Source organism: Notothenia rossii (genome assembly GCF_949606895.1).
Source record: "Notothenia rossii genome assembly, chromosome: 8".
In the NCBI taxonomy this organism is placed as follows: Eukaryota; Metazoa; Chordata; class Actinopteri; order Perciformes; family Nototheniidae; genus Notothenia; species Notothenia rossii.
In genome coordinates, this window is record NC_136906.1 from 20,365,250 (window position 1) to 20,377,383 (window position 12,134).

Below are 12,134 nucleotides of genomic sequence, written 5' to 3' on the forward strand. Positions count from 1 at the left end.
GCGCAAAATTCCTAAACCCACTCTGTGTCAGTGTCTCAGTTTCCTAAATTTGTCTCCTTATTCATCATCACAGTTTCGACAGAGGTAGGTGTATGGGGGTGGAGAATCTAGGGCGTGCAGGTATGGAAGTGTGGGCGCCTTTGTCTGGGAGCAGAAAGACATTTTTAGCCTTTAGGTGACTCAGTTCCGTTTTTCTTCGTAGACAACGCATGATGTTTACAATCACAATGAGTCACTCACTTTCATCAATAATCACAGCAACATCTCTGTATATCTTTGTATACATTTTGAAAAAAAGATAACTGATGCTATCACAACATTGTTTTTCATAGGGACTCTGAGGTGTATCCACAGCAGTGTGCCATAGCAGAAAGAAGGTGGAAAAAGAGAGGGAAACATGCATATAGGACAAGTCCAGTCTGGTTTTGAGGTCTTTCCCTCCTGTGCACTCCCCTGTTGGAGTATAACCCCACCCTACCCCTTACATTCCTCTACAAATACCCCATATTATCACACAGTCTCTGCACAACACTAGTACTGTACATCAGAAAACAGCCTCTTCAAAGCAACTCACACAGGAAGAAAGGAAGAATCTCAACAAACACTTCATCATTTTTGAAGTTTTCGAATCAAGTCTAGCGGACAACTAATATAAGGTATGCATCTTTTTTCTATCTTTTTCATTCCCATGGAAAGCCTGGGCTTTGAAGGTATATGATTCTGCAAAAGCTTGACAAGACAGAAGATGAAAGGATTGGTTAGGGTTTTGTTGAATGTCCTTGCATTTGCACCAGTAAATCATGAAAAGTGCAAATATAAAGCTGTAAGGGAGGAAAATCAGAAAGTATAAAATGCTCAGCAGCATTTTCGTGTTTTTTCAAAATAACTGTTTTGTTTTGTATTTATCTTTGATTTGATAACACTACTCATGCGTCACTTCATTTTAATAAAAAATTGTAGTTAAAATATATGTAATTCTGAGATACTTGAAGTAAGATATTTATATTTATGTTCTGGTCTAAAACCATCCCAAGTTTTCTCATTTGACTGGAATCAATTCTGTTTAAAAAGATCTATCAGAATTATTTGTTTGGTAAAAGTGAATGGTCATCTTTGGGAATAATGAGACATTCACATTTAAAGAAAATCTGCCTTTTATTAGTGTTTAGCTGTGCTTAAGGATGATTTGAATTGTCTGTATGGATGAAGAACAAAGGGAAGGCTTTGAATGTGTTTAACCTATCTTCAACCAAGAAATTATTTTAAGCATATGTGTTTTTATTATTTAATCTAGTTTAAGCACTTGAATGTATGTACAGTTTATTGTAAAGTAAGCTTTAGTTACTTATTTTGTTTAACATTTCTAGATATCAAAATATACCAATTATTAAAACAAAAACATTCAAACTTATTCAACATTTTAAATAAAATATATTTATAATGTTAAAGATCCCCTTAGTTTTAATCAAAATTACTTAAACTGCTTAATTTTTTTTTTTCAGGCTAAGAATTTGCATCGTTCATCATAGTTACCTGTCTTGTGTGTGTTCAGTTCTTTCTACCTTTTTACTCTAATTTAATTTGCATGAAGTTGAATTGTAAACTGAGCCGAAAATAAGTCAGTGAGAAAGATTTTCCAGGTAAGGAGATTTGAGGGAGTGGTTCCACAATTCCTAGGAAGAGATGTAGAAATCCAGGACCTGTCAGGACTTGAAGGAGTTTTAAAACATAGCCCTGAGCAACACAATCCTTTGAGGGCCTGTCAGAGAGATTGGATGTTTGTGTGTCTATGTGATCACAAAACCCCCATACAGATCACTGGTAACACCAGAGCAACAACAGATAAAACTAATCATATGAACAACTAACAAAAATAAACACATTTCAAAGCCTTTAAGAGGAAAGAAAAGTAGAACATCTTAGACCTTGGTAAAGCCAATTAAAGAAGGTATCCTCCTCCTATGATAGCTGGGTATGCAACGTTATTGAGAGACAATACCAAAAACTAACCAGAAATATTTTGATAAGGCTGAATTACTTCCCTTGTGCATTTCTTTATTGTACTTTTACAGAATGGGATCTGCTGCAGTCCATATTGTGTGTGTGGCCCTCGGGGTCTTGGGCTTGATCGGGACCATCGTATGCTGCGCTGTCCCACGCTGGAGGGTGTCCTCTTTCACGGGATCCAACATTTTGACTGCACAGGTAACGAAAAGGGAAGAAAATGTTTAAGTATGGCAGGGATTTAAAATCAACATATAAATCCCAACATAAATCCAATAACACTGGATTAAAAGCTACAAACCAGAACCACCATTTCTAAAATTAAAAAGATTTGTGATACAACTTTCTGTGCAACAAACAGGATTAAGCCACATTTTGAATTAAAATCTGATCATATATACACATGATCATAGTCCTGGTGAGTCATGAGTGTTTAAATAAAGTAAAAACCTAAGAATGTTTATTTTAACTGTCACTTTAATTGTTGAAGTCATGGATATTTATTATAAAGAAGATTTAAAATCAGGGGGTTTCAACTTTAACATTGAATCCTATGATATGGGCTCATTATGTTTTGTTTAAAAATGCTTAATCTTTTGAAAAATGTAGAATGAAAACTTCCATATTTCCCTTTGGATTGTCGAGTAGAAGTGTAAAGCAGCATAAACTGGAAGAACGCATATATAGATGTTAGTTACTTTCCACCAATGGACATACAGTAAATTATTATGTCTCAAATGACTTACCTCTTTCTGTGTGTGTGTGTGTGTGTGTGTGTGTGTGTGTGTGTGTGTGTGTGTGTGTGTGCGTGCGTGTGCGTGCGTGCGAGCAGAGCACTCAAGGGGGCCTGTGGAAAAACTGTGTGGTGCAGAGTACCGGCCAGCAGCAGTGCAAGAACTACGACTCCCTGCTGGTGCTGCCCTCTGACCTGCAGGCCTCCCGTGCCATGACCATCATCGCCTGCATGTTGAGCAGCCTCTGCATCCTGATGCTCTTCTGTGGGGCCGACTTCACCACCTGCATAGAGAACGAAGCTGTCAAGCCCAAGATCGGCCTGGTGTCTGGGATTGGCATGATTCTGTCGGGCCTTTTGGTGATCATCGCTGTCAGCTGGTCCGCCCACAATATTGTGCGAGATTTCAACGACCCCATGGTCCATCCTGGCCAGAAGAAGGAGCTCGGAGCATGTATCTTTGTGGGTTGGGGGGCCGGCGTGCTGCTCCTTCTGGCCGGAGGTCTGCTCTGCTGCTTCAGCAGGCCCAACTCTGGCTCCGGTGGAACCGCCAATTACTACAGCAACAGCGCTAGCGCTGCCTCTGCCCCCAATAAAAACTACGTGTAGTAGATCCTTTATAAAAGGGACTGGTGTTAGACAGATAATAGGTGAGGTGGATTTAGATTTTGAAAGACTGGCGAACAACAAAGTAGATTACATAAGGGGTTGTTTTGGGAAATCTGAACAAATGTAAATATTGAAACCAATTTGTTTCTTTCACAGTCATAGTTATGCTGGTGATGTCGTAGATCTGTTTTACTATAGGTGCTGGGTTGGGCATTTGCTAGTTGGAGGTACACGGAAAAACAAATGTTATACATGCTGTAAATTACACAGATTTTGCGATCCTAGAATAAGCTGTTGTATTTGGGTTGCTGTACAAAATAAATGATATTGATAATGATATTGTAGCTGAAAGATTTATGCATTTCCTTTATTTTTCTTGGAATATTTGACTTTCAAAGCTTCTTTAAAAAGAACCGCCCACGTGCAAATCTAAATGTGAGATTCGGAAAATGTAAAAATAAAAATCATCTGATAAGCTAAACATGAAACTAATTGTCCAGTCTCTTAAGACAAATGCATTATTTGTAATATGTAATTTGGATAAACCATTCTGATTATATTACATGTGTTATCATTTATATTACGTCTTCTTCTTTTCAATCTTGTTTTTATTATTCATATTCAGAAAAAGCTGCTGTACTTCCGTCAGCTTCAGGGAGCATCTGAGTCACTTGTTTCTCTAATTATATAACATTTCAATTTGCTCTGTACCATTTGTTATTTCTCATTTTGTATTTTTTCTCATTTTGTATGATGATGAATAAAAAGGATTACAATTTGGCATAATTCAAACATGTGTTTCATTTGCATATCATTTCACAACAAAAAAAGTCGAAACAGTATTTTGAAAATACAGAGGATTTTATTTTAAACTAAAAGCATATATTAAAATAAGAATTTAAAAAGTTGATCAGACAAACCAAATAAACAAATTAAGCTTCATGCCAAAGAAGTTTCATTACACCTGTAGATTCAATATCTCCCTTTGTCTCACTGTAATCTTCCAATGGTCTTCCTTTGCTCCACTGTTTCTCTCTTGTCTTTTGCTTTTAATTTACTTTCCATGTTTATTAAACTCCTCTACTTTGATTCTCTCCAGCTCTCCAGCTCCTTCATACGGGTGGTCAGCTCCTCTATCGCTGCTTTCAGGTCTTTCACTTCCTTCCTCAAGGACTGAACCTCCTAAGAGACAGACGGACACAAAAAGAGTTAGGATGTGATGGTGAATGTTTGAATACACATTTATTGTAAGATTGGGTATGACCAGATTTGCTTTCTTGTTGCTGTTGATGATTTTCCAGCGCAATAAAAATGGTTAATGCACTATTCAGTATGCAGATCATTTACTTCTATAACAAAGTTAAAAAGATACTTAAGCACAAGTTAAGAAGATTTTAATAGTAGAGAAGAATTATCAGTAATGTACCTCAAGTATGAAAAGTAAAATAAGCATTACGCATGTGAGATATATTCCTATATGTATTGTGTTATTTAATCATAATAAACGTACATCCTAATGTGTAAGTAGGACATTGTGAAGCTTGTTTTAATTGATTTATACTTCATTACTTCTACCCACATGTATCTAAATGCACTATATTTAATGTTTAAGTTGACCATTGAATGACAAGACTGGTGACTAAAGCTGTGAAATCAATTTAATTTGAAATGAAGTTGAGTAGAAGTATAAATTAGCATAACATGGAAATACTCAAGTAAAGTATGTTTTCAACTCGTTTCCTGATTAAGTTGACTTATTACGTTCCACCTCCACAACTTTAAACAGTGTGAACCCTAAATGTAAAAGGATGTTTGTCTTTAAATGTCTCACCCCGCTGTTATCTGGTTGGTTCCCAGCAGAAGTAGACGTGGTCTTCAGGAGACTCTTGTGAACTTTGAACTCCTTAGCTTTGGTGGTTGCTGTAAAGCCGTCCTTTAGAGAGATCAGGATGGGCTGACCATCTTTTCCCTGAAACCACTCATCAGCTTCCACTGAAGGCTCAGGACCGATGGTGTCCGGGTACAGATCCTCCTGGAACAGATCGGACTGCACAGGCATAGTGGGAAAGAGTTAAGAACACAAAAACACACAAAAAAACACAACAAGATTTTGACTGATAAAAGTACAAGTGGTGTATATTGTACCTTGCGTGGCACGGTCATGACAATGGGCTCACACTTCCTCTCGTGGAGTTTGTAGAACCTGGAGGAAGAAATTATTGATCATATTTTAGGTTGGTCTAAATTAAGATAATGTTTTCTGTTGAAGAAGTTGACTCATGGTAACATAAACATTATAAACAAGTGATACATGTACCTGGTAATTTCACATTTGTTGACTTCCAGGCCCCTCTTGGGCATGCAGCCCATCCCCTTCTGGCTCTCCTTGCTGGTGTACATGGACAGGTAATGGACATAAGGGGCTTCATCTGTCACCTCAAAGTAACGGATACTGCTCTCCCCCTGGGAAAACAATATGTGAGTCAGCTGTGTGTGTGTCCTTGTGGGTCAGACAGACACAGAAAGACAGTCGTTTCAACATCTCATTCTAACCTTGCCACAGAGGTAGACGACGCCAGTGTCTGGGTCATAAAATGGCAGAAGGACGCCACTACCGGTGTCCAGTTCCTGCAGGCAAAGTGGCTCTGCAAAGTTCTTCTGTTAAACGAGAGTAAGACATAAAGAGTTGTATGTTTAATTATATGCAATGTAATATTATGTATAAAAACGTCTGCTTGAGTATTTGCAGGTAAGCCAAGGACTTATTTGATTGAGCCTAATGTGGGATATTGCAAAGCAACAACGCCCTTAGCAATGTAAGCTGGCGGTTGTGAAACAGCAGTGTTGTAAATTCAGCTGTAAATAACAGATGAGTAATATTACTAACATTTAGAAATGAGCATTTCAAGTCCAACTGGGATATGATGACTTCCTAAAAACGTTTTGAGCTTCACTATTTTTTAGCATAATGTATGAGCAGAGCAGAACAGAAAGCTTTTTTCACATTCATCTTCTGAAATTAATCAAACAATAACTTTGCTTGCTGCAATTAATTTTGTATAAAAATTAATATTGTAGAGAAATAATAAGGATTATAAAATATGTCTTCAGGGGATCGGAATAACAATCATCGATTTCATTGAAGTGAAATGGATTTTGAGCCAAAGACAGAAAAGTCTGTAAGTGAGAGACTTTGGTTGACTGAAACACTCACCGGGTCCCACAGCGCCACCTGTCTCTCACTCATGCGACTGAATCCGGTCGTGAGGATCTTCCCATCGGACAAGAACACCGCCCTGACAGGCCTGGAGCCCTCATGAGTCTTCTCCTTCTCCTGGAGGTCAGAGGAGGAGCACAGTACAAGTTGATAGACAGAGCTATGGAAGTTGTGACACAGTTATTCATATTATACCAATTAGTCTATTGACAGAAAAATACAGCACGCGTTGGTTGGTTCAAGCCTTTCAAATGTTCCTTTTCTTTCTTATATCTTTCTCTATCTTACACTGCACTGTAACTTTTATTTGTGTATTCTCTTTTAATGTTTAATTTATATATTTGCTTTTAATGACTGTTTTTAAGTGCCATTTTCTTAATGTCCTTCATTTTTGTAAAGCTTTTTGAATTGCCTTGTTTTGAAAGGTGCTATATTAATAAACTTGCCTTATATTTTAGTAAACTTCATATCTTTAGAAAGTCTGATAAACTGAAAACATAATTTATTTATGGAGGAAATGATTGTTAATCAAGAAAATGACCGGTAGATTAATCAGTAATGAAAGTAATCCATAGTTGCAGTCCTACTCATTACGACATGAGGTGAATATTACTCAAGATGTTGACAGATAATTTATTTAATATAAATACATGTTTGGTCAATCTTAAGTGCAGAGTAACAGGAAAACCTACGAGGAGCAATGTGCCCTTGCGTGGGTCCAGCACCCGCATGGTCTTGTCTTTGCAGGTGGTGAGGATCTGGGAGCCGTCCTGGTTCCAGCAGGCGCTGTAGATGAGGTCAGGGTGAATGCTGTCGATCCTCACCACTGATTCCCCACGAGCCACGTTCCAGAGGATCACCACGTTATCACAGCCTGCAGGGACACACCAGCGACAGAAGTGCTTAATAAGACCACTGTGGGGCTTCACATTGGGTCAATACAGGGTTATTCAATTACGGTATAATTCAAATAAATTCCAGTATATTTGTAATATTGTGCCATATTTTATCATCCCAAACACTGTTTTGTCTTTTTCACTGACTTGCGATAGTGACTCAGCTTCAGCTAAAATAATGAAAGCTTTGGCATTGACCTCCCTAAAAGTTTCAGTATTCTTTCCTGAAATATCCTCTGATACAAATAAGGTGACCTTTTGACATTTCTACAATAATAGCTGCCATGGCTACACAAAAAAACAAAGTTAAAATATAAAAATGTTTAAAAGTATTTAATGTATTTTTCTGATGGTTTGTTTTTGTTTTGTGCTAGCTGCCATTAATTAATTTACTTATCGTATATTAGCAGCGGTCAGAGCTCTATTATTATTCAATTATGTCTATCTAACATTAATATCCTGAATAAAATCAATTTCAACCACATTGCCCATGCCTAGGAGCTCTCAGCTGTTGGAAGGATTATTTAGCAGCAGTGTGTTGTGTTGAAGGAGTTCTGGTAATGATGCTAACTGAAATTAGTGTCACCTAGACTGTTGATCAGTGTTCAGAGGGAACAAAATGGGTGGAGGCTGTGATAACTTCCTGTTCAACAAAGGTGCAAGTCTAATTTATAAAAACATCTGTGACCACCCTGTTTCCTCATGCTAGGCATCTCCAAACTGCAGCATGTGCTTAGATGGACTTGCATGAACTCACATGTACATGCATTGAGCAATACAGGATGTGAGGCTTGTGCTACTGTCTGAAGCAGTACATGATGGAGCTGTGCTACGCTTAAAGGATACTTCCTCATTAAAATAACATGTTTGAATAGAAGTACTCTCCAAACAGCATCACTGCTATGAAATAGATGCTGGTTTTACATTTTTACATCCACAAACAGTTGCTTAAGCATAATGGATTAACATATACTGCTATAATTATGGAGGTCTCTGTCAGATCATGTAAGCACAGCTCCGATGGCAGGTGTTCCTATGGTTTCAGCCGGTACCTGCACTCATCAGCACATTGTGGGCGGTGGGGTGCCAGCACAGGATGCCAACACGTTTGGAGTGACCATCCAGCCTGACAACAGGAGCTGTGAGTGGCGAGGTCAGGCCGCCATCCGGGATCTCCCAAATCTATTTTCCATGGAAACAATATAGACTCACATTACAGAGTAACATTACAACACAACATCATGTCATGAATAAATATCTGAAATACTTGAAGGATCAAACGTAAGACTCTGATACAATAGAGAGTAGTACTACATACCATGACACTGCAGTCCTCAGAGCCACTGGCAATGATGTTGTCATTGTGAGGACAAAACTCAATGTCCAGGACCGGCCCTGTGTGTCCGCACACAGTGGGGTAGGACATGTCGATACGTCCTGTCTGCAGAGAGAGGAACATCAAGACAGATTGTAAAAGTGTACGTTAAAGCCAAGGGAATTAAAGGTCACACACAACTAGGATGGAGTAAAAAAACTTGATAATTTTGTCAAGGTGGTGGAACATAGTTGATAGTCAGCTGATACAAATAGCACAGCTATGCCTCCAATTACTTCTAATGTCTAGTAACTGGGTTAGAGAGGAGATCAGGGCCAAGGAGATAGAATCCCATTGCTCCTCTGCTCCTCTGTTTGTGGCCTAATCTGAGCTGCTGCCCCTCAAAACACCATGACTCATCCAGGGCAAATTAAATATTAAATGTATGTTTTATGTGTTTGACTGAAATGTCTGTAAAGACTTTTTAAGCGCTTTTTTCCGCATAATGTGTCAATCATATCTGGCTCCATTATGTGTCTGAGGTTGTTCTTTACCTAATTGATTTATTAATAGAAACCTTAACTCAAGTCATTGATCCTTAAGAAAGAATTAGACAAACATCATAGCAACAATATTCATTTCATAACAGAATGAGTATTCGACTGCAATTTCATGCCCACTGGCCCCTTAACACATTTTATCCCATGAGAATTTATACTACAGGAGAGATAAGACCATGAATAATGTGTATTCTGCAGGGTTCTCTGGGTTATTTGAGTACTTTTACCATTGAATGTGTATTAGTTCCTTTTTGACTGTCATACCGGCCATAATATGAACGTATGATACAGTAACAATATGGCCTCAAAGGATTTTACTATAGCATTTTATCTCAATACATCCCAGCAGTATATAACACAAACGATTTAACAAATTAACATGACCTTGTCTTATTTGAATAAAATGGATGAATGGCTTGACGGACAAAACTTATTTTCTGAGAGCCCACAATCACATATAAAAACATTTTATACCCAACATCAATGAGTGTAAATTAAATGTTAATCCTTTTTAATGCATTATTGTTTGGGGAAACTGAAAGTAAGCTTTCAAGACTTTTTAAGACCTGCAGATACCTGACAGTAAGAAACGCGATGAAGAAAACCATATGAAAGAATAACTACGTTGAAGCCACATCCTGCCCTGACTGAGCTGACAACAAACTCCTAATATGGTGAAAACTTCTCAACAGCAGAGCGTGTGACGTGTAGAAAGACTCAAAGTCGGCATCAAACTTCCTTATTTAGCAGAATGTTTGAAGGTGACTGGCAAAATTGAAAATGTCTAATATAAGCATTAAAAAACACATCACACCATCTGACAACTGCATCTGAAATGTTTAACACATCCTTAAATGGTATTAAGAGAAGTACAAGTGTGAGATATTCGTTTTCTTATCTTCTTTGGCCAATGCAAGTATTTCCTGTGACCCACCTTGCTCAGGGGCAACACCATGAAGGCTCCTCCACCACTGGCATCCACAATCATGGCCACAAACTTTGGGTTTACGGAGCAGAAGTTGCTGTCCCACGTCATCTGAGAGATTCGGATGTCATCGTAGCATTGGTCATATTTCGCAGCCTGGCCAAAGACGTGACGGAACTTACTGGACCTCACAACCTGCCTGGACATGGTGAACTGAACAGAAAGCAAGGGTTATTATGAGGACAGGCACAGAAGGAGAAAGGCAGATTTATATTTGCAGGAAACCTGTTGCAAAAATAGTCTCTTGCAGTGCAAACTATTGGTGTGCATTTCAAAATCACACCAAACGACCTCATTTGATTGCATGTAATAGTAATGTCAAAAAGAGTTACCTTACCTGTACTATTTCCTTTTATATTTACGCTTGTAGATTTCATGTAGAAATAAACTGACAGACACTAAACTGATGACAAAGATGAAGAACACGACAGAGGAAAGCTAAAAAAAAAAGAGGAAGCAAAGGCTTTCACAACTGCTTCCTCTAGTCTGTTTGTGACTGCTACTCTGTCCCATTATCACTCTTTAATTTGGAAGTCTGTGTTAGTTTAATAATTGTTCATGCAGAAAGCAATTTTACAAAACAACAGCAGAAAGATAACAATACTCTTTACATGATTTAGGCTGCACGTTCTCTAAGCCTAAGAGTGTAACCCAAAGCTGCAGTTACACCACTTCCTTCAGAGGGAGCAACAAAACCACCAATCTTTCTTTTTTTTTGCTATATTTGACGTTCACATGATCATGCTCTCATCGATTTTCCCACAGGTGTTCATACTAATGCATATTTTAAAAAGTCACATACAAGAAATGTAGCCTTTGCTAGAGGAGGTATGTGTTAAGCATCAAATAATGCACCATCTAGTCAATACTAACTGTAAAACAAACAAAACTTGCATTATTTTGCAACAGAACCTCCATAAAATATACAGAATAGGTTTAGCTTTACCTCCATTTGTAGATTTTACTTCCTGAAATCTGCAGCCGCGCCTAAGCTCAGACTCAGAGGAGCACAACAGCTTTGCTGCATGGGCATCACAAGACCTCTCTAGCTCTCTGCACCTAATTTAATAATGCTTTATAGAGTGAATTGTAATTTTGTTAGGAGCCTAAATGCATGTCAATAACCTCTCTCTCTCTTTGTCTCTCTGTTGTGATGGAAACAATTCACTAGCTTGAAACAGCTGAACTCAGGCCATGAGGAACATGATGGTCAAATAAGCTAGATTCAAATCAACGACATTCTGTTATCGTAACCTGTTTTTGACCTATCATATATAGATGAAACAATATCCCCACGGTTGTTTTGTACGTGTAAACAAACTGTGTGACAGATGTTGCAGGCCTACCTGAGAGTCGTGTGGGAGCGATTCAGCTGAAGGAGTTTCGGCAGAGCACCAAACACCCTGCCACCAGAATGAGGACTTAGAGGAGACAGTAGGTTAAAGTACATTTCAAAAGGACATGGAGGAAGTGAGACTTTCAAATGAAGGTGGAAGTGGGAGGTGTCTTGCGTGACATTTTGGGGTTGAAAAGCCGAAGAAGGGGAAGATGGTGTATTTTTTATGAGATCATTTTGTAATATTATATCAAGAATTGTGAGACAAATGTAGTTGAGTCTGTTTCAGGTGTCAATAAAAGCAGAATCAGGACGGAATTACACAGAATCGCTATATTGCAAATGAGGGCTGACACCTGAGGAAAGGTTTGGATGAAGAAAAACTGAAATGTTGTACTCTTATTCATTAAATGTACTGAACCAAATGCCTATATCAAAGAACATGATAGTGTAGAGTATATTATAGTGGAGGCCTACTT

At 38.2% G+C, this 12,134-nt stretch overlaps 2 protein-coding genes across 3 annotated transcripts; one reads left to right on the forward strand and one right to left on the reverse strand.

Moving 5' to 3' along the window:
* The first annotated feature begins 492 nt into the window (after positions 1–492).
* cldni (claudin i) lies at positions 493–4,138 on the forward strand. Its single transcript, XM_079643348.1, has 3 exons — positions 493–656; positions 2,073–2,205; positions 2,837–4,138. The coding sequence occupies exons 2-3, from the start codon at positions 2,074–2,076 to the stop codon at positions 3,344–3,346; spliced, it is 642 nt and encodes a 213-aa protein (XP_079499474.1). The 5' UTR covers positions 493–656; position 2,073; the 3' UTR covers positions 3,347–4,138.
* A 50-nt stretch (positions 4,139–4,188) lies between these two features.
* Positions 4,189–11,798, reverse strand: coro1a (coronin, actin binding protein, 1A). 2 transcript variants are annotated; one of them, XM_079643344.1, is made up of 11 exons: positions 11,666–11,798; positions 10,269–10,472; positions 8,778–8,900; positions 8,512–8,641; positions 7,256–7,437; positions 6,561–6,680; positions 5,900–6,004; positions 5,664–5,809; positions 5,492–5,549; positions 5,178–5,393; positions 4,189–4,528 (listed from the first exon to the last, which is right to left on the reverse strand). In XM_079643344.1, the coding sequence occupies exons 2-11, from the start codon at positions 10,464–10,466 to the stop codon at positions 4,427–4,429; spliced, it is 1,380 nt and encodes a 459-aa protein (XP_079499470.1). In that variant the 5' UTR covers positions 10,467–10,472; positions 11,666–11,798; the 3' UTR covers positions 4,189–4,426. The 2 variants fall into 2 exon arrangements, with proteins under 2 accessions (XP_079499470.1, XP_079499471.1); XM_079643345.1 differs by lacking the exon at positions 11,666–11,798 and adding an exon at positions 10,657–10,770.
* Positions 11,799–12,134: the final 336 nt, after the last annotated feature.